Here is a 22,538-nt window from a genome sequence, read left to right as displayed (position 1 = left end):
TGTTGCACAAATTTCGATTTAAAGTTTTCGTGACTGCAGGGATTCATCTTCTTGGTTCTTTCGGTAAAGTCACGCTGTCTTGCCGACAGACTTGTTCTTCACCTGAGGACGGCTGCTTGCGTTGTGGCCGAAACGCCGTGATAATGATTTTATTATGTTTTCTTTTTATTATTTTATCATTTCCCTTCTACGTGACTTTACCGAAAGAACCAATAAAATGTTGCACAACTTTGCTGTTAAGTTAAAACACATCTGCTGTTAAGATGTTCGTCACAGCCGTCTCTGCGTAGTGGTGTCCGGCCCCCTCTTCAGTGTTCTCACACCGCTCCACAGCACGCCCGTCTCACAACGGCCACACCTCTGCGCACACCTACAACTCAAGATGGTTGACAGAGCTTGCCAGTCCCTCAAGGGCTACCCTGAGAATTCCTTACATCGCTAAATCTTCTTTTTGTGATTACATATCTGCCATTCACCCCTCGTGTCCATCCCTTACAAATGAAACATCCCTACAGTGTGAAGGCACCGCTCTTTCTGTCGAGAAATCTATTTAACTCGGCCACTGTCTTCTTGCTGTTCTCCCCTGTTTAACAGACCGCCTCAGCCAACTTTAATCCTCAAATATGGCAGCAATATCTTCTTCGTTCTTTCGGTAAAGTCACGTAGAAGGGAAGTAATAAAATAATAAAAATAAAACATAATAAAATAATATAATATATATTATTATTTAAAACATAATAAAATAATATAATATTTTATTATGTTTTATTTTTATTATTGTATTACTTCCCTTCTACGTGACTTTAACGAAAGAACCAAGAAGATGAATCCCTGCAGTCACGAAAGCTTTAAATCGAAAATGGCAGCAATAAACAATGGTCGGATGTAGGAATGAACCCGGTATGCAGTGGACTTTTTTGTACCTTCTGCTGTCTAAATAAAAAAAATTCAAACAATTCTACAATCTCGACCCTCTCCTCACGGTTTCCCAGGCGAAGGTCTAACGCGTGATTCTGTACCGTACATGTTGCAGGAGCGGCCTTGAGAGCAGGACAAGGAGTGCGGGGTCATGGAGGGGAGATGCAGCAGAGCACTCAACGGGAAGGCACCCGCTCCCAGGTGAGAACTATAAACTAAAACTATGTTTTATTTTACAAAGTAAAGCCCACTGAGCTATATAGCTCTTTTTCAGAAGCGACCTGGCCACAAATTATAGCTCAACGAAGTGGCTTATCACGTGGAAGTGTATAACAGCCAAATGCTCCAAACACACGTTTATAAATGTGGAGGGAAAACCCGGAGGACCCGGAGAAAAATCCACACGACCACGAGGAAAGAGACACGCAAACTCCAAATATACAGCAGCAGACGTCAGGGTCGGGATCGAACTCACAACCTCCTGTATACCAGGCGAGGTAGTTATTTCACCAAAACAACACTGGGCATTTGGCACGTGACCACTGAACCCCCCCCCCTCCATCACGACTCGGGATGTTCGAGCATGGTCACGGTCTGATGTAACCCCCTCGTCAGGAGGGAGCTGCAGGCGCGTGCCCTCCAGACTGGCACGTGGGGCACCGCGAGTCTGTGCCCCGCGCCCACCGAGTTCGAGATCGATGAATAATGTATACTCTTTGGTTCTTTCGGTAAAGTGAAGTAGGTATAAAATAAAATAAATCACGACGTTTCGGGCGTAATACAAGCGTCCGTCATCACCTATGTGACTTTACCGAAAGAACCAAAGAGTATGGATTCTGGCAGTCACGAAAGCTTCAAATCTAGATTATCTATAATTTGTACAAATTATTTGGTGGTGGTGGTGGTGCTGCTCCTGCTGCGTTGGCAGTGGTGCACAAGCATAAATAACACACACACACAAAGTCAGCACCATCGTTAATAACACGGGGCCTTCAAAAGAAAAAACAATATGCGGCGACGTTTTGGCCATTTACTCTTCTTTGTCGCACATAAATCACTTGATGCGTGTGCTATGAAGGTCCATTGCCTGAAACGTTGCCTCAAATATGTTTCCCTTTTAAGGCCACAGTGTTAAAGACGAACGTGTTGAGTTATGTGTCTGTGTCGCGCCATCTGTGCGTGTAACAAATTGCGTTACTATGATTTTTACTCTTGATCCCATTGATCGCATTTGTGCTTCCTCGTTTGTGTTGGGCTGTGGTGGAGTTGTTGTTGTCTGCAACACTTTGGTTCGCTCCTTTAACCTAATTGCAACATTGGCATTGCATAGCGTATGAATATAGTTCGTGCGAAAACGCAAACAATGGATCCTGCGACGTATCGGTTCTTTCGCGGAGCGCAAGTACCGGCCTTGGTCTATAAATCTGTGCGTCATTACATGGCCATTCATCACGAGAATATTCGAAGTAATTTTCACTTAAAAAAATATATTTTATTGTGTCACCTGTAATGTCTCTATTGCCTCGTTTTATATATATGTTCGTCTAATATCTCGAGTGTGGTGTCACTATAATTTGTTCCGTCTCGTTCGTAACGAGAGTTTGTTCTGTAATGACCATACGCCTCAAGGAAAAACGTCGTCCACAATTAGCATAGCACGAAAACAATCGATCATTACACGCACAATTCTACGCCTATATTTGTATCGTGAGTGCAAGGCAGTGTGTTCATCTCTGAATAGTGACATGACCCCCCCCCCCCCCACCTGCACACGTCTGACGTTCAGGCCGTCAAAATAAACTCAAACATCAACACTCAGCAACTTACGATGCATCGATTACTTCACCAAATAAAATGAACCTCACGCTCCGGATCAACTGCATCATCATCGTGCGCGTGAGATAGCGCGACGCTCCACAAAACGAGACGTAAAACATCTGTAAAAAAAATTCACCCGTAAAAACAAAGTTTTTCACTATAAATCCTTTATATGCCTGGCATCGGTTTCATTTTATTATTCATTTCTGTTTTTCTTGAGTAAGAGTTTCATTTTTATCACATTGGTATTTTAAATTAAATATGAAATTATTTTTTTCCTAAAAAGTGGAAAATTTTGGAAAAAAAATTTCACGAAAATAGATTGTCACGCACAACGAGTCTGTGTGCAAAATGTCAGCTCGATTGGATCACGGGAAGTGGGTTAAAAAACGACCAAAAGATTTGCACGGTCGTAAGCGCGCAAGCAAGCAAGTGAACTTAATATAAAGGATTTAAAAAGGAACACCACGAAGGAGACGGTAAAAACGAGAAAAAAATGCTGATTGCATCGGCATCTCGACCCCGTTGTTGTGACATTGAATCGACTCCTTAGGGGTTTGGACGAGGATTGATCGTTGCGAACCGAACGCGGGGCGATAACAGCCGCCACTCGCTCCCAAGACGCAGGAAGAGAAGGAGTCTCCGCCAGTCTGTCTGCCTGTCTGACGTTCCGCAGCAGAAAGTTCAGCCCCGGGGGGGGACGGCGTGATGGTCTACTCGGCACGAAGCGGCTGTTCCACTTTCCGTGGTGCTAGCGTTGCCTTTTCTTGGATTACCCTTTGAAGTACAAATCAGCCTCGCACCTCGCCGCATCTTTAACCCAGAGGGCTTCGGAGTTTCACAAATCTTAGGGCGATCCACCAACCGTCACTTCCTAAGCGCTGCCGTGTCGCAGCACATATATAAACATAACTCATTTATATGCCTCAACATATCCATACAAATATGTTTCAGTCCTTTTAGTTCTCCAGACCAATATTATCAAGCTGCATTTGTTTATGCAAAACAAATTGTGGACCGGTTCCGACCTTGCCGGGTTCCATCACCATAGACATTGAATGTGTATAATTATATACAATTGCTAAACATATACTGCCGGATAACCGGATGTTATTGGCAGGAGCCCTCCATCTAGTATAGGTGCCCCGTTCAACATACAACGCAATACCGTACAGACACTCATGAGGCGTCGCCGTGAAGCATTCTGGATACAAGCAAATACTCGAGACGTATACAGCAGCCGACCTCTCCAGTGCTGCTGCGGTGGTCCACTTTACTCGAGTGACCCGGGTACTACTGCGGGGTCCACCTTCTTCCCCGCCTCCTGCCCCCCCCCCCACCTCTTCTTCCCCCCCCCCTACTGCCGAGGCCTATATAACCTCGTGCCACGGCAGATCTCTCGCCTACTTCAGCAGTTTTTTTCTTGCTGTGGTTGTCCCACCTGATGACGATTGCTCGTGTTGCGATCGAAACGTCGTGATCTGTGATTTTTCTACCTACGTGACTTTACCGAAAGAACCAAAGAGTATGGATTCCTGCAAGTCACGAAAACTTCAAATCGAGATAGACAGAGACATTTGACTTCAGCTGGAAGAACCCGCGAATATCAGCAGAACTCCACCCCCATGTGTCCACATATCAATCCGACGTGTGCTTTAGCCCAGACCGATACGGGCCCGCAGGCGCGCCACCTCGACCGTGCCAGGCGAACAACCCGCGTCAGCATTACCGCTAGAACGCAGTTGGGGTCACTCGGCGTGACGCAGGACACGGCGCTGACATCACCACCCGAAATAAATCGCGGCGGCGCGACCCTCATACTGAGAGCTCTCAGAGGCGGGGAGGGAGGGCGGGCGGGCGGTCGGGGGGGTCTCTGTGTGTGAGTGGGGAGCGGTGGGGCAGCGATTCGCACGTGCGCGCCACCGCCGCTGCGCTATGAACACGTCGACCTGAATGCGATTCGCGGTCACGGGGCTAGCTTTCGGTCACTCACGAGCGATATCAGAACGTTTTCTGGGCCCTCACCTCGGCGGATTGGGTGTTAAGTTCGTGGCGGGTGTGTAGTTATCTAACTGTGTGCTTTCGACGTTTCGCTCCACGCGCTGGGTGCGATCTGCTCAACACGTGAAGCAAAAGGTCGGACGAACATCGCGTCGAGCAACACGCGGTAACAACCAGAGAACACATGGGCAGACTCTTAGGTTTTTTCGGTAAAGTCACGAATTAAAATTAATAAAAGTAAAATAAAAAACATGGGCAGAGCTCACCAGCACAATCGCGAACACTTCCGTAGTAGTAGTAAGCAGTGGCATCTGAAGTTGAAACATCAGCACTTGTGTGTTTCCCCCATCCCTTGTGCGCGCGTGGGTTTTCACTTTGTATAAACACTCATCATCCATGGACTGAAAACGTCTCAAAATAAAATCCAAGCCCGACGACTCATTGTGGCTGTCACTGATAAATGAATAAATGGCTCGCTTCGTGCGCAAAGAGCGGTCAGGTGTGGCTGGCCATCGAACGAAGACCGCCAACGCAACGCACGCTTTCAGGCGCCCGAATTGCGGCCGTCTGGAACGCTCTTCCTTCCGATATTAGGAAACCGCTGTGAGCCTTGCACTTTTAAATATATATATTGAAAACTCGTTTCTTTAGAACTACTTTTTGTGTTTAGTTTGTTGTCCTTCCGATTGGCACGGTTGGCTGCGTACGGTGCAAAATAAATTCGACGTACATACATACATACCACGCGCTGCGTGCCCTGCCAACCTTAATAGGTGCTTGCTAACAGCACTTACTTACGCCATGCACGTGTATGGTTTACAATGTTCTACGCTACACCCCCTGCAGTCAAGGCTAAGAATACCGTCTGTGAGCAAACCGAAAGGATCACACTCCTCCCGTGTTAGGCTGCAATTTAAATCCACAACAGCCACACGTGGGCTGAAGGGACATTCCAAAGCAGTGTGTAACCCTTAAGGTACGCGCGCCGAGGATGATGATGGCCATATAAAGAGCAGCTCACGTGGCGGAACTGTGAGCACGATGCGCATCTCACATCCGTCTTGTTGTTAGTGGTTTTGTTCGCGTTGTTGATGTTACAAACGTAGCAGGATATCAGCAAACCCCTTGGAAGCAAGGCCAGCTATGCTCATATCCAACGGAGTGTGCTTGTATCAGAACTTGCCCAAAACTTGCCCTTAACCTGCCCCCCCCCTCACTAGTGCAATGTAATAATGTGTTGCTTATATCGAAACTGTTTATATTAGATGTGCTTATATCCAGCTTTCACTGTGTGATTGTTGTTTTCAGGTCGGCTATGGCTGACGGGAAAGTGGGCCCGTTCTTGGCAGTTGTGGCCAACGGAGACGCCTTGGCGCAACGCAACGCGATCCCCAGGGGTGCAGGTAGTTCGGGGAGCTCAGGTGAGAACGTCTGTGTCTCTGTGCATGTCGTCGTGCCTCCGTCAGTGGTCTATCTGCTGCTGGATGAAGGTCTCCCCACGCCGTCGCCTTCCCCTCATGGAGCTATTCAAAGCAACGGTCCATCTCGTGTGCAGCCACTTTTTTTGTCACTGAACTTATAGGGACAGAAGTGATTGAGCGCGCTAAAGGTTAAATTTCGGTTGCTGCCAGGTCGAACAGAATCCCCTCAAGTACCCAATTAGTGCGGCTAAAATGCTTGCAGTGGCGGATACACATTGCGGACCGTTTAGAAGTGTTAGGACTCGTGTAGCCGCGAACCGCGTGAAATAAAGTCGCGGGTCGCATACGGCCCGCGAGCAATTAGACATCGTCTTGAGTACAGCCCTCCAATATTGTTCGGATTGTACCGCGTGTTGTTCAACAATGCCCGACGTTTGGCCGCACTTACTGGGAGCTTTTTTGCAACACGTCGAGCGAAACGTCGGGACACGTGGTGCCGAACAGCACGCGGTACCGCAGCACCGGAGAACTTACGGCGCGTCACATCCACGAAAGCCTGCGCGCAGGTGGTACACAATAGCGGCAGCAACGTGCACCAACATGATCACATCGCTGCTCGAGGTGATTGATGCTGGTTGGCATCTCTGCCCACGCGCCTTCTGTGCCGTGCAGTGGGCGAGCAGCAGCAGCAGCAGCTGGCGGTGGTGAGCGCCACGCGAGAGGTGTCGAGCCGAGCCGGCGAGGAGGCGGTGCTCGAGTGTTCCCTGCTGGGGCCGCCCGACATGGACGTGGACTGGTGGCGCTCGGGCCGCCTGGTGCAGCCGGCGCTGCTCGGCTGCCGCATGCGCTCCGACGGCCGCAAGGCGCGCCTCGTGTTCCCGGCGGCGCACGAGGAGGACAGCGGATTTTACACGTGCCGACTCAGCACCGCCAAAGGTGTCGATTTTTGTCTTTCTTCTAAACTTACCAAACGCACACACGTGCTAGGTGTGTAAGGGCCGATCGTTTCATTCCAGGATCTTAATCGGGATACAGGTATCTCAGAGCTGTCTCTTGGGTATGACGATTCGGGGCGAGACCGCCCCGTGCCCCGCACTTTGGGGGGGGGGGGGGGGCTACGCGCTTCGACGTCACGGTGTCAGATGTGTCGTTTGAAGGCGTCAGGAGGCCCACACATGGTTTTCCCCGGGCCCCGCACCCCTCTATTGACGGCCTTGAGTGGTATACAGCCCTTTGACAATCCACTGCTGGATAAGCCCCCCCCCCCCACCATCCAAAACTACAGTGTCGATCGTGGAGGTTTTTTGACCATACTTCACCACGCTAGTCGCTACGGGTTGTTCAAAGCGGGGAGCACAGAACAACAATTAATTTCCTGATCTGCCCTCTGCTTCCCACCACCGTGTGACGAACCTGTACAGTATGTGCATGATGGTCACCCATCCAAGCACTATGTAGGCCCAATCCTGCTTAGGTTTCGAAACCTTTACTCCTTTTGCGAATGCGTATCCAATAAATGTGTCCACATTAAATGCCATGCGTAACGCATTAAGGCGTATACCGCCTAGAGTTTGCTGTTCTGCGAAACAAATAAATATACTCGACTGGAGCGCATTTTGGAAACTTCCATTCGTTACTGAATGCAAATGTATATATATATTTACAAATCTCAGTTGCTCAGCGCAGGTCCCGACAACCCCAGAAGTCAAGCGGCCAGCAACAAACAGCATTATTGAACTTGTAATAGATGCACCTGTCGGTCAGACGATACACCAGTTAAGTCTTTACAACCCGACATATATTGACGACCGTCACTGCTGTCAAAAGTTTAAAGCCGCGCACAGCAGTTGCGTCGCTCGTGCCATTCCAAAGGTTAACGAATCTTTTATCCACTCGTCCGTGTCCGCTGGTCGCGGCACGCGCAGAGGAGCAGACCTGCTCCATCCGCCTCGTGGTGAGGCCCTCGCTGCTGCCCATCTTCACGCGCAAGCCCGAGAGCCTCGACGTGGCGGACGGGCGCCCCGCGCGCCTCGACTGCCGCGTGAGCGGGACCCCGGCTCCCGCCGTCACTTGGTTCCGAGACGGTGAGCAACGGGGGGGCCACGTGTGCGAGGAGAGGTTCTCTTCAAACCCAACCAAAACCCCCCCCCCACCCACTCATAACCCCAGCAGTCGGTGTTGATTCACTCACCGCTGGATGAGCGTGACCTCTACACGCCGGCTGTGTTGTCGGGAGTTATTTGTGGCCAATTGGTCACCACGCTGACCAATGCGGGTCGGTGAAAGAGGGGGGGGTGGATATGTATGTATGTGGAACTTCTTTTGCGCCGTACGTAGCCAACCGTGCTAATCAGAGGTTCGTGGGAAAGACAACTAAACACAAAAACAGTGCATTTGCTACACGGCCCCATACATCGCCCACCACGTCAAATACACCGGGTTTATGCACGGTGGTCGCCACTCCAGAGCGCTATCCAGGCTCTAACATGCTTAGCTGTCGAGATCGATGGAATGGCGTCATGATGGAATGGTCATCGGCTCATCACCTCTGCACCAACGTTTCTCTCTCGCACCACGTCCACGACTAGCCCCTAACCAACCCCACTCGTAACCGCCACCAACCCAACAATCACTTCAACAACCCTAACACTCAACCAATCGCCGCTAACATTCAACTAATCCCAATCCCTATCCATTGCGCACAGCGCCAGCTTAAACTTAACCACAGGTTGAGAAACGAGCCGGAACATGCAGTACAAACTAGATGGCCAGTCGTCAACTACAATTTCACATTCAGGTGGCCTAGCCAGATAACCGCATCAGACGTGTGACAATAAATCCAACTCGGCGGAGGAGGGAAGGGAGGGGGGATGTGCCAGGTGCATAAACGATGCAAGGAAGCCCAGTGGCCACCCACGTGGAGCCGCGGCCTTTAACCCGAACAGCTGTCATCACCACCGCGTGGGACAGGGATGCACGACGCCGGTGTCGTCTCATCGGCACGTCCAGATCCACCCGTTCCCACAGGCATTCGATGGTTTGTCACTTGTGCGGATTTGTGATTCGATGCACGAATCGATATTTTTGTAATATCGTCGAATTGTGTTTGTCGGCTTTTGTCTCTGTAACACTCGCTCCGTTAACCCAATGGTTGCATTAGCACAACATTCGCATATCAATACAGGGTTATCCAGCAGTCACGTACGTATGTTGAACTTCTTTAGCACCGTACGTAGCCAACCGTGTTAATCGGTGGTGCGGGGGGAAGGACAACAAACTCAGCACAAAAGGCAGTTAGGGGCCGTCCATAAATGACGTCACGCACCTAGGGGGGGGGTCAGACATTTGTGACGAGGGGGGGGGTTGAGAAATGTGACGTCACATCAAAATGCGCAACTTTAAATAAATATAGACAACACGTTCTACTTAATTAAATAGACTTTTTAATAAATGTTTTCTCCTACAACATGAGAGTACAGCGCCACATTAAATACGCACTTCAATGACAATAGTTTAAAGCGATTTGAAGCATGTTTTATATTTTTTGGGGGGGGCGGGGGCAGAGCTTTGTGACGTCATATTTGAGGGAAGGGTCTGACGAGGGGGGGGGGTCAAAAATCGTCCAAAATCGCGTGACGTCATTTATGGACGGCCCCAAAAACATATACATGTATAGCTTAGCGAGCCTTACCTGGTGAAATAAAAAGAGTTTAGTTTAATAATAGGTGGCATTGCAGAAAATTGTCTTTCGCAGCACAAAGAGACGCCACTCTATCACTCTGGTCTCTCTATATGCTGTGAAGAAGGGCCATTGACAAAAACGCATAAAGCTTCTTCTCTATTGCCCATTCTCTTCCCTCCCCTCGCCCCTCCACTCCCTTCCCGTCCCTTCCCTAACCCTTTCGTGATCCCCAAGTACCCTCTCTCTGCCATCTAAATAATTATATTATCTTCTTGGTTCTTTCGGTAAAGTCACGTAGAATGGAAATAATAAAATAATAAAAATAAAACATTTTAAAATAATTTTCACGACGTTTCGGCCACAACGCAAGCAGCCGTCCTCAGGTGGAGAACAGGTCTGTCGAGAAAACAGAGTTTGAATGACATGCCCCAGGCTTGGAGCGAATTATATTATGTTAAGCGGTTTGAGTGAAGACGCTCTATAAACATCAAATTAGACTAGATTAACATCTACTTTTTGTTTGTTCATGCCACAGTGTTATTGATTCATGTGTTGAGTTTGTTTCCCGCTCGTTAATTGTGCTTGTGCATCACTGCCAATGCAACAGCAGCAGCATCGCCAAATCACCTGTAAAATAAAGGCAACTCTTAACTGATTCTAGATTTGAAGCTTTCGTGACTGCAAGGATCCATACTCTCAGTTCTTTCGGTAAAGTCACGTAGGTAAAAATAAAGAAATTAAAATTAATACAAATAAAATAATAAAATCACGACGTTTCGGAGGCAACACAAGTCTCCGTCATCAGGTGGGACCGTCACAGTCATATTTTATTATTTTATTTTTATTAATTTTAATTTATTTTTTTTACCTACGTGACTTTACTGAAAGAACTGAGAGTATGAACTCTTAACTGGTAGAAACAGCAGCATTTTTCACTGCACTCTGCCCAGGCCGGCCAGTGCAGAGCGGCGAGAGGCGGCGCGTGTCATCGGAGAAGGGGCTGCACTGCCTCTCGGTGCCGCACGCCTCCGCCGAGGACGAGGGCGAGTACACGGTGACGGCGGCGAACACCCACGGCGAGGTCAGCTGCTCCTGCACGCTCATCGTCAGCGAGCCGCGGGCCCCGCACGCCTCCAACATGTAATTCAACTGAGCCTCCCCCCACCCACCCATCGCAGTGCCACCACAAGGCCCCCGTTCTCCCACACGACTAAACACGCAGGCACAGCACAGGAGAGCTGGTGAACACAGCTTGCGGGCCACCGTGCGCCCCCTGCTGCCACGGGACACATTTTTCGATCGGTCTCTCCGCTCGCTAAGCAAACGTTTGCTCGTTTTGCGAACAAATGGGTCTAAATTGAAATTGCTCGTTATGATGAATTATTATAGAATAGAAACGATTGTTAAGCGAGTGACGCCTTTTGGGGGCAAAGGAGCTATGGCAATTTTGGACCCTGACACTGGCACACAGGGCCTACTGCGTTCTATTTATAGTCTTGGGATGTGTTGACGTCCAGCATTAAGCAGGCAGCATGTATATGTTCTATGGTAAATACACCTGCAGTATTAACCAGGGCGGCTGTGGGTCTCAAACCGTGAATCTCTGTAACAAGCTATAAACGCGCTACTGCTCGGTCAATGAACAGATTAAATTACTTATTCAAATCAGCATGGACCATGTGATTGCAGTTTATTTTAACTGAAGACTCATTGTCTGCCTCCTTAATAGGTTTACTCTACACATTTATAGAGGACACGTTCATTATTTTCCTGTTCGCAATCAGGGTAACATTTTAACAATTGTTTATTCTCACCACACTTATTCTGAGAGCAAAGTCCACTGGAAATCCTCGCAATTGAGATTAGCAGTTACCACTGCCCGATAGAGCGCAATGACGGGGAGACCTTCATCCCGCAGTGGATTGATCATGGCTGATGATCATGATGATGACGTCGCACGGGAGAAGCGGCGTGAGCATCTCTGCCATGCCTTGCAGATCCAAGCGCGACATGATGCCCTCCATCGCCGAGGAGCCCGAGCTGGGTGAGGCGGAGAGGGACGGCGACGTAGAGTCTCACCGGGACGGGCCTCGAGACTCAGCCACGGCCCGAGGTCACTCCGCGCGGCGGCTGGCACCGCCCAGGTCCGGCAAGGTCGCCGCTCTAGACGCCCGGTCGGCAGGGGTCCCGCGCCCCTCGACCCCCTCCGGTCCTCTCCTCCGCGACCCAAAGGCCGCCCCGGACTTCTCGCAGCCACTGTGCGACGTGGCGGTGCAGGAGGGAAGCTGCGCCGTGCTCGAGTGCCGGGGCCAGGCGCGCATCCCTCCGCAGGTGTCCTGGCTCCGGCAGGGCGAGCCGGTCCCGCTGGGTGGCAGGGTCACGTCCAAAGAGGGTGAGGGCTGCCCACCCGATCGCTCAGACGCTCACACTCAACACGCTTTCCGTGCCTCCGTCACTTGTGATTCTGCAAGGGATAACCGGACTGATGCCTCTGCGTTCGATATGATGACAGTGATTATGTTGAGGGTGTGACTGGCCAGGCGAATACGTGGTTTGAGAACCCAACTCACAACTGACTTTAAATTCCAGTCGGTGGTGGGTGGTCCATCCAACTCTACATTATTGTGGTTGTCCTCCCCACTCACCCACCCCCCACAGGAATGTTTCATTCCCATTACTGACCCAAGCAAGACATGAGCAGTTACCCACATTCTCTGGAACTGTGAGGCACTTGGACTTTTTATCAGGAGGCAGGGTGATACTTCCCAACTCCTCGGGATCCGAATGCTTCAAGTTTATATTCTTCATTTAGAAAAGTGTTATTAGACGGTGTGACGCCTCGCACACTCTGCGCCTGGATACACGTGAGTATTATGTCATCAGAGTGGTGGTCATACCCGGTACCTACAACTGCTGTAAACAATTAATAACGCCCTTCTGGCATGCGTCTCTAGGTGCAAACAAGGGGCTGCGAACGGATGAACGGTGTTTTGTGCTCAATGTGTTTCCCATCCCACGTTCCCCGTGTCCTGCCTGTCCCGAGGAACACCCCGCATAATGGAGCCGCTGGCTGTGCCTTCTGTTTTCGCATAGAGAATGGCACGTTCAGGCTCATCATTCAGTCCGCAAAGCTGGCTGACGCCGGCGTTTACAAGTGTATTCTGTCAAACTCCGCGGGGAGGGCCTTCTGTCACGCTCATTTGCACGTCGTGGGTAAGACATGGCACGGGCCGGCACTGACACAAGCAGCAGCAGTAGCAACACTCGCAACAGCTGCAGGAGCAGCACCAGCAGCAGCAATTCCAGCAGCGGTAGTAGCAGCAATAGTAGCAGCAGCAATAGTCGCAGCAGCAGAAGTAAAATCTCAGCACAAGCAATACCAACACAAGCAGCAGCAGCAGCAGAAGCAGCAGCAGTAGCTATAGTTATATTAACAATGCCAGCAGCAGTATCAGCACCAGCAAGAGCATCACAACCATCAGTCACAGTAGCAGCATCACCAGCATCAGCAGAAGTCACAACAGAACGAAAATTATCGACTCTTGACAATCTCCCCGTGGAAGTGGTAACGGCCGACAATTGTAACCAATCCACTGTTGCCTCGCGCGATGATACTTTTTGGAGATCTGTCGTTTGCTGTCCTAACTGACGTAGCAGAATTGTAAACTTCAGTTTGCTGCGAAGGGTATAGCCTATTCATTTTCTTTCATCACAATTGTAAACTGTCTGTTGCTGCCGTGTATAGCCAGTATTATATATATGTGTGTTCTGACATTGTGGTAAAAAGTTACTTTGTTAAATGTGATTGCATGTGACCAAGGCCAATTGTTGCACGACTCTCAACGTGGACTGGTAATACTTTTTGGTTAAGGTCTGTCGTTCAGTTAATGATCTAAATAACAATTTCATTCCACGTGAAAACATTTTCAAAAGAAACACCTCGAAACACAAACAGCTGTTGTGGATACTCACAAAAGACCGTCTGACACAAGCTTTAGACTTCGTGAATGAGAAAAAAACTACCGTACTCTTAACGTCAATTCGTGAAAAGACACTGAATTAGAACTTCACTGTGACACCACACACACACATTTATATGCATGAATGCTGTGAGGTCACCAGAACACCATAGCGGATCCATCATCATCGGCCATGGTCAATCCACTGCTGTATTAAGGCCTCCCCAAACCATCGCCGTCCATCATGGTCCTCCCATAGACCAATCACAACCACAGACCAACAGCAACAATCTACCCAGCACCCACATACAATTTAACCTTACCTGGCCAAAATTTTAATTATCTTTTAAATCATCATACATTAGACTTCAAACTGTTGTCAGACAGCTGGGGTACACAGTATAGGTGCTTAGCTACGAGACGAGCGCTGTTTATTGTGTGGGTTCCATAATCCTTCAACCTCACAGTGGGATTCAGTAACCCTCCAATGTGTGAGCACGCAGTCAGATCAGTGGCGTCACTTAGGCCAATGCCCCCTTCGCCTTCCCTTGGGAGCTTCCCCCTGTTCATCCACGTTCCGCAGAAGTGTGTTGGTCCTGAAGTCACGGCGCGCATCTCTGTCTGTCTGTCTGTCTCTCTCTCGCTGTGTCTCGGCAGACGCCACCCCCGGGCCTCCGGATGGACCCCCGATTGTCACAGATGTGACTGCCGACTCTGTGACGCTGTCGTGGAAACCTCCCAAGGCCTTTCAGGCTTTCTCAGGTCAGGCGCTCATCGTCATCTGTCCGTTCCATCACCTCATTCGTGACAATGGGGTCAAATGAATATTCGCCATGGTTGTATTTCTGTAGTGAAGGTAAACGCAACAACAACGCATTTCCCCCTGAATTGCATCGACAACGAAAGAGCAACCACTCTTAAATTTTGTTTAGGCTTCATGTTGGCTAAATTCCAGCTCCGAGAAATAAAGAAACATCAGTTTGACTGATATTTCAGTGTGAGAATTGGTATTTTTATTTTATTATAACTTAGATGATTCCAGCTTGATGGTGGTGGTGGTGCATGTCTGTAATCCATCGCTGTGGAAGCGAGGGTTGGTGCATCATACGGATGTTGTGAAACACCCTTTCCGTGGGTGTCGAGGAGGTACCATATCCTGGCTCTACAGGAGATGGCAGGCCAGCAAGCGGACAAATCCCCATCTGTTATCATCCGTACGAGGATAAAGTGCTTCCCGCTCGTGTGCGTTGGCTGAAAATATCTGAAAATAAAAACCCAATGTGGCAGGACCCTCCTGAAAAGAAGAGTCCTATGACTCAGTGTGGCTTCCTGGATAAATAAGTAAACTATTATTCATATCATGATATTGAACACGTACGTAAAAATAAATATATTTCCCCTCCTCGTTCAAGATAAAATGCAAAACGAATTAAACACAAATGCCACTGCTTCGTCGGCAGAGCCGGGCTCCGTGACGTACGCGCTGCAGTACCAGGTGGTCGGCCGCAGCCAGTGGATCGTCGTGGCGTCCAACGTTCCGGGCACGAGCCACGCGGTGCGCACGCTGCGCCCGGGACTGCACTACCTCTTCCGCGCGCTCACCGTGAGCCCGCACGGCTGCAGCCGCCCCTCGCCCGCCTCGGCGCCCACCTGCCTCCTGCCCCACGGTGAGGGTGTGGTAATGGGTGGTGGGGGTGGTGGGGAAGTGGGGGACACGCGGGCACAGTGGACACCGGCACCCGTGTGTGTGTGTGCGTGTCCGTGTGTGTGTGCGTGTGTGTGTGTGCGTGTGTTGTGGGGAGTGGTAGTGTAGCGGTTTGCGCGCTGCACTATGAACCCGGCGACCCGGGTTCGATTCCCGCTCACGGCCAACACCAGTGACGATTATCTGAACCGGTCCCGGGCCTCCCCTAGGTCGACTCAGCCTCAAATGAGTACCCGGTGCGGTGTGTAAACATCGCCACTAGGGAGACAAAGGCGGTCGGGCGTGGTGCTAGCCACCCACCCCCTCGTGTACCGTTCTGGCCTTCATAGGTGCTCGCTAACAGCACTTGCCCCTACAGTCTGTTAAGGCTATACGGGGGATCTTTGTCTTTTGTGTGCGTGTGTGGGGGCGATAGTTTAACGGGTCAGTGCGCTGCGCTACGAACCCGGCGACCCGAGCTTTGATTCCCACTCATGGCCAACACGAGTAACAATTATCTGAATGGGTCCTGGGCCTCCCCTAGGTCGACTCAGCCTCAAATGTGTATATTGGTGCGGTGTGTAAACATCGCCACTGGGGAGACAAAGGTGGTCTGGCGTGGTGCTGGCCACCCACCCCCTTTTGTGCCTTGCCGACACTTGCCCCAACAGTCGGTTAAGGAAAAAGTCACACCACGTGCGTGTCTGCGTACAAGAGTGTCCACCAGCACACAGTGTGGGTATCTACCAGCACACACAAGTATATCATATATTTGAATCGTTTATTCACACGCTCACACTCAAGTGAGTCAGAGCAGCCAATACGTCGCGGCTGCATACATAATTTTAGAAATACATGATACAAAATATATATATAGGGGAATGGTGGTAAGGGCTACAACACATTGCCAAAGAGGGGGAAAGGGAATGGAGGGGGGGGTCAGATATTGCTGTTCACTATCACACACAGACACGTGTGGCCACCAACACAATAGTTGCCACACCTGCCTGTGAAAATAAATTGGCACCCTGACAGTATTCACAGTTGTTCGTTCTTCCTCCACAGAGCCCTTTCTCAATGAGCCTCCTCGCTTTGTCAAGAAGTATGAAGAGATTTTTGCGGTGGAAAATGAACCCCTGGAGATCACGTGCAGATTGAACCATGTGCAGGCGACCGTGTCATGGACAAGGTGCAGGAACAACGCTCCCTCCTCAATGCTTCCATCCATACTCACACCTTCACCCACATCCTGAATCACATCTACAACCATTGTTTTACTTTTTTCCACTTCATCGTGAATTACAACATTCATAGCCAGCGCTTAATTTACAATCGATAAATTCTCCTGCCGTGCGCGCGTTTTGTACCGTCGACATCCGATCACGCGCGCCGCTTCGCCCGTGTTGTCGTTCGCCGTCACCGCGAGCGCAAGCAGCGCGTTTGTGACTTTTATTTTTTTTAGGAACGGCATCCCTGTGGACGAGAGTTCAGGCGAGGTGCGCCTGAGCTCTCGGCCCGGGGGCACGTGGGCGCTGGAGATGCCGCGTGCTCGCGCCAAGCTGCTGGGGGAGCTGGTGTGCACGGCGCGTGGCGAGTTCGGATCCGACTCTTACACGGCCGTGGTCTCGCAGGCCGGTGCGTGACCTTGTCTGTGAGCCCGGGGGGGGGGGGGGGGGTGGCCCACACCCCAACGTGCCTCCTCCACTCGTGTCTCGGCCGCCCCTGAGCTCGGTTTCATGTGGCCTTGGGCATCACGAAATATTGCAATCGGCCTTGGCTGAAGCCGCTGGGAATGTGCTCATGCCCAATGTACGGTCTCATTTGCGCCACTTGTGTATTGTCTATATCAGGGGTCGGGAACCTGCCGCTCCTGCATTGCTGCACGTGGCTCTTTAAGGGCTGCTTCGTGACGTCATTCTTATGCATTGCGGCTCTTGTAATATTTAAATTTTCACCGAATTCGAAAAAATGCCTCTTGTCATTTTAGTTGCCCACCCCTGGTATATTCTGTTGAGCTCTTCTTGTTTGTAGTCTCTGTCGGTCGTTATTTCTGTTTCTATCGTGTTGGTTCCGTCTGTTCGCTTGAAGGAAACATTAGGCTAAGTTGAAAGTGATCGATTCAAACACAGAAAATCAATTGCGTGGATTGTGAGGATACGAGTCGAGTTTAATAGATAAACGTATTGCTAAATGCCTGGAAATCGCGAATTGTTTAATTGGATTACAGTATAATTCAAATATATCATGAATACCGCAAATAGAACATTTGACTAACTCACAACATGATGCCAATAGCGTTATTGGAATATCATTGTGATAAAACAAAAACTATGTTTTTTAATATCTTTTTAAAATATCAAAATATAACAAAAACATATTTTTTTTATTAAATAAGCCGGATTTTACTGTTTTCATCTCAAGGAAAAAGCTCAACATTTCAGCCAACTGTCAATTTTTAGGTAACATTCACGTTTACAGCAAGAAAATGGTTAAGAAAAAAAACATATGCAGCAAAACTCCTGTCTCTGCATCCACATATACATACATCATCATTTGTCCATCACCCACTGGCTTTCGCAGACCAAATTTTAAATATGCAAACCCTGGCCGGTTTTGACCTTCTGGGTCACATCAGCAGAGGCATTAGATTCGATTGAAACGAGTACCATCGTTGTGTAGGCTTGCCGAGGGTTGCGTTTGTGCTGGTGGTTCAGAAGCAATCAGCGGAGAGTTGTGGATGCTGCCAGATTGAGCGGAGATGATGTCAGTCCTCAGTTTATGAAGAATTCTAAAGGCATTCAGGGAGTTAATAATGGACGGGTTGTATTACCGTCGGCATTCGTCACAAATAGACCTTGGCCGTGCGGCACTGGTGGTTGTCGCATGATATTTAGTTTTGATATATAAACATAAACCATATTTACTAACCTTAACCTTCAACACTATCGGATTTAGAACTCACTTGATATTTAACAGCAACTTGCTGCGTTAATATAGCAACTTGTGGCGTTTTTTGGCATCTCTACTCTGGAAGTTGCACTTGTTATAAAAATAATCAAACCCAGCGAGGCACATTGCAGTGTAAAGTGCATTGGTCATTAGATTGGAGCAAGTACTGTACCGTGTGTTGAATAATCCAAGGTTATTTGGTGATCATTGGTTCACAACTTTGTTTGTGAATTAACGTTATTTACAGATTAATAAAACGCTTAATAAACAGGCAATGGTTCGGTTTATATGTAAAAATGAATTGACATTTAAGTCCATCAGCCCATGCATGGGCCACCTAAAACAATAGACAGTATTCCAGCAGCATTAAGTTGAGGAGGCAAACTCTGGACCAATTTGGACTTTCTGAGTCTTACCATTATAATAATCCCAGAATCCTCCACAATAGTGCACAATAAATATTGTACATCTATTGAAAATCATGATGATTACGATTATGTAAATGAGATGATAAAAGGTATGATACTGAAAATTACTACGGTTATGAAAAATATGACAAATTGTAATGATGAAAATAATGACACTGATTGGTGATGCTGATCCTGATGTTCACGATTAAAATTATGATGATGATGATGATGATAATAAGGATAATTAGAAAAATGATTATGATAGAATGATGATGATGACGATGATTATCGCGGTCGGTTACTGGTGAACAAACATTAAGCGCTGCGTTGCAGAGGCCCCGCACTTCGAGGTGATCATGGAGGACGTGGAAGTACAGGAAGGAGACTCGGTCCGCCTCTCCGTGGTGGTGCACGGCCGCCCCGAGCCCGACGTGCTGTGGTACAAGGTGAGGAGGCTCGGCATGCTGAGCCCCGTCCGTGCTCACGGCGGCTCAAAGAGCAGCCGAACACCGCACTTTCCATCAAGTCAGGCCCTGCTTAAGTGTGCAAAATCCACGTTTACGCAATAGCAGTAACTGCGTAAGGCTGACAACTCTTTAAATATTGCATGATATTGTGCTAATTAAAAACGCTGCAATTTTTGTAGCTGAGCTCAAGTGTGTGTGTGTGTGCATTTGGGCGCACACACACTTGGAGCTGAGTTGGCTTGCTGATGACTGGTACCAACGATGTCAAGATTGGCCTCTGTGGAGGAGGCTCGTGAAGGACGCTACTGGAGAGTTGGAGGCAGTCACCCTCCAACAACAACAAAGGGCAGAGGAACGACGCTCACAAAAACGAGCAGAGCGCCGGGGAGCTAATACACAGCAATATTTGTCACAGTAGGGGGCACAGGTGGTGCATCTGCCACTCATCTCAGGCAGTCAACCCATGGCACCTGGGTTTGTCCCGTGACCTCCTGCCCAGCGAGCCTTCGACGCTACACGTGGCCTCAAAGTCCACCTAGCATGGCACAAACGCCGCGGTGACGTCACCTCCACTTAGTGGCGAATGGTGATTGTTGTTGTCATTGTTATCTGCGCGCCCGCATGCGCGTGTGTTCATGTGCAGGACGGCGCTCGGCTGGCGGAGGCAGGCGGGCTTGCGTCGGTGACGCGGAGCGGCTCCGCGTGCTCTCTGCTGCTGCGCGACGTGCGTGGCTCTGACCGCGGGCTCTACGCGTGCGAGGCGCGATCCCGGGCCGGCACGGCACGCTGCATGGCCGAGCTGAGCGTGCGCATGGGTGAGTGCGCGTGACACGTGCACCAGCAGCACCTCCGATTAGCACAGTTGGCTATAATTCTAGATTTGAAGCTTTCGTGACTGCAAGGAATCATCTTCTTAGGTTTTTTCGGTAAAGTCACGTAGAAAGTAAAATAAAATAAAAACAAAAATCACGACGTTTCGGAGGCAACACAAGTCTCCGTCATCAGGTGGGACCGTCACAGCCAGATTAGCTGTATCAAGTGAGGCAATGATTCAAGATGTAATCCCTTAAAAGCGAGTTGAGGGGGGAGGGAGAGGGAGGGGGGAGCTCATCAGACTATGGTAGCCAATGAAAGGAACGTATCGGGAGGGAGGGGGGGCGAGGCCAAAAGGGTGGGCGATGGACGTGGAAGCGCTTGTGCGCAAGCGGCCAATTACTGCACACGCCAACACAATGGAGAGAGAGGGGGAGTGGGGGGTCTGATACACATGATAGACAAAAGAACGAAAATGCCCATGTTTATACCAATGCTGGCTGAACAATGAAGAGAGTACTGTTAAAATAACTGGGGATGTTAACACTCGGTAAAGTACAGTAAAATAGTGCCTGTCAGATAAGATGGTCCAAAAAATTTGTGATTAAGTCTTTTTTGCGTGGTTGATAACATCTTTCCAATGATTACTAAGTTTGTACCCATCATCACGGTTGAAATTATGTCTGTGTTTGTATATTTGTATGGCTTCGTGTACAAACCTTTGATGGTAGCCGGGAGGTTTGCAGAGAACCTTGGTCTCGGAAAAGACAATTTCATGAGAGCCCACCGAGTTGTAGCAATGATCGGCCACGGCAGAAGAATCAGTTCTGCCGTGTTTCAGATCTGACTTGTGCTCGCGGACACGATCAGAAACATGACGTTTCGTTTCTCCAATGTAGCAATCACCACAAATGCAACTCAATTTGTAGACTCCAGGATACTGTAAGTCAGGAACGACATCCTTCACAGATGGAATCAGATCACGGATTTTATGCACTGTACTGAATCGGACTTGGATCTTATGTTTGTTTAGAATTTTGGAGATCTTTTTGGTCACGCCAGCTATGTATGGTAACGTGATGGTTTTGGTCGGAGTTTCATGTGGCTGTTTCTGTGTGGTGGGAGAGACAGCTTGGCGGATAGTACAGTCAGAGTATCCGTTTCTGATCGTGTCCGCGAGCACAAGTCAGATCTGAAACACGGCAGAACTGATTCTTCTGCCGTGGCCGATCATTGCTACAACTCGGTGGGCTCTCGTGAAATTGTCTTTTCCGAGACCAAGGTTCTCTGCAAACCTCCCGGCTACCATCAAAGGTTTGTACACGAAGCCATACAAATATACAAACACAGACATAATTTCAACCGTGATGATGGGTACAAACTTAGTAATCATTGGAAAGATGTTATCAACCACGCAAAAAAGACTTAATCACACATTTTTTGGACCATCTTATCTGACAGGCACTATTTTACTGTACTTTACCGAGTGTTAACATCCCCAGTTATTTTAACAGTACTCTCTTCATTGTTCAGCCAGCATTGGTATAAACATGGGCATTTTCGTTCTTTTGTCTATCATGTGTATCAGACCCCCCACTCCCCCTCTCTCTCCATTGTGTTGGCGTGTGCAGTAATTGGCCGCTTGCGCACAAGCGCTTCCACGTCCGTCGCCCACCCTTTTGGCCTCGCCCCCCCCCCGCCCCCCCCCTCCCTCCCGATACGTTCCATTCATTGGCTACCATAGTCTGATGAGCTCCCCCTAAGTTTGTACCCATCATCATTTTCGTTCTTTTGTCTATCATGTGTATTAGACCTCCCCCTCCTCCTCTCTGCCCATTGTGTTGGCGGGTGCAGTGGCTGGCCGCTTGCGACAATCGCTCCATTGTGTTGGCGTGTGCAGTAATTGGCCGCTTGCGCACAAGCGCTTCCACGTCCATCGCCCACCCTTTTGGCCTCGCCCCCCCTCCCTCCCGATACGTTCCTTTCATTGGCTACCATAGTCTGATGAGCTCCCCCCTCCCTCTCCCTCCCCCCTCAACTCGCTTTTAAGGGATTACATCTTGAATCATTGCCTCACTTGATACAGCTAATCTGGCTGTGACGGTCCCACCTGATGACGGAGACTTGTGTTGCCTCCGAAACGTCGTGATTTTTGTTTTTATTTTATTTTACTTTCTACGTGACTTTACCGAAAAAACCTAAGAAGACAGTTGGCTATGTAACGGTATACGTGCGTAGGTTGAACTACGCACCACCGTACATAGCCAGCCGTGCTAATTGGAGGTGCGAAATACGTTCAACGTCCGTGCGTAGCAGCAGCGGCGAGCAGCGGAGGGCCACACGCAAACATAAAGTGAAACAGGAGGGTGGGGGAGAAACGGTTGGTGAGGTGAATCGCTTAGAGTGGGGCTTGCGT

General features: G+C 49.3%; 1 protein-coding gene across 1 annotated transcript in view; it reads left to right on the top strand.

Moving 5' to 3' along the window:
• The first annotated feature begins 1,069 nt into the window (after positions 1-1,069).
• The window catches only part of LOC144937770 (striated muscle preferentially expressed protein kinase-like), a 39,741-nt gene continuing 18,272 nt past the window's right edge, over positions 1,070-22,538 (top strand). Inside the window, exons 1-13 of the mRNA XM_078865212.1 lie at positions 1,070-1,119; positions 6,046-6,158; positions 6,831-7,094; positions 8,084-8,242; positions 10,791-10,980; positions 11,838-12,232; positions 12,934-13,053; positions 14,457-14,561; positions 15,260-15,466; positions 16,549-16,672; positions 16,946-17,118; positions 19,176-19,288; positions 19,953-20,124. Coding sequence (XP_078721338.1) covers positions 1,070-1,119; positions 6,046-6,158; positions 6,831-7,094; positions 8,084-8,242; positions 10,791-10,980; positions 11,838-12,232; positions 12,934-13,053; positions 14,457-14,561; positions 15,260-15,466; positions 16,549-16,672; positions 16,946-17,118; positions 19,176-19,288; positions 19,953-20,124 — 2,185 coding nt within the window. The remainder of the gene's footprint in view (positions 1,120-6,045; positions 6,159-6,830; positions 7,095-8,083; positions 8,243-10,790; positions 10,981-11,837; positions 12,233-12,933; positions 13,054-14,456; positions 14,562-15,259; positions 15,467-16,548; positions 16,673-16,945; positions 17,119-19,175; positions 19,289-19,952; positions 20,125-22,538) is intronic.

This window comes from Lampetra fluviatilis, chromosome 2, assembly GCF_964198595.1.
Source record: "Lampetra fluviatilis chromosome 2, kcLamFluv1.1, whole genome shotgun sequence".
Taxonomy (NCBI): domain Eukaryota; kingdom Metazoa; phylum Chordata; class Hyperoartia; order Petromyzontiformes; family Petromyzontidae; genus Lampetra; species Lampetra fluviatilis.
Note: the sequence above shows the minus strand (reverse complement) of the source record. Positions and strands in the feature narration are given on the sequence as shown.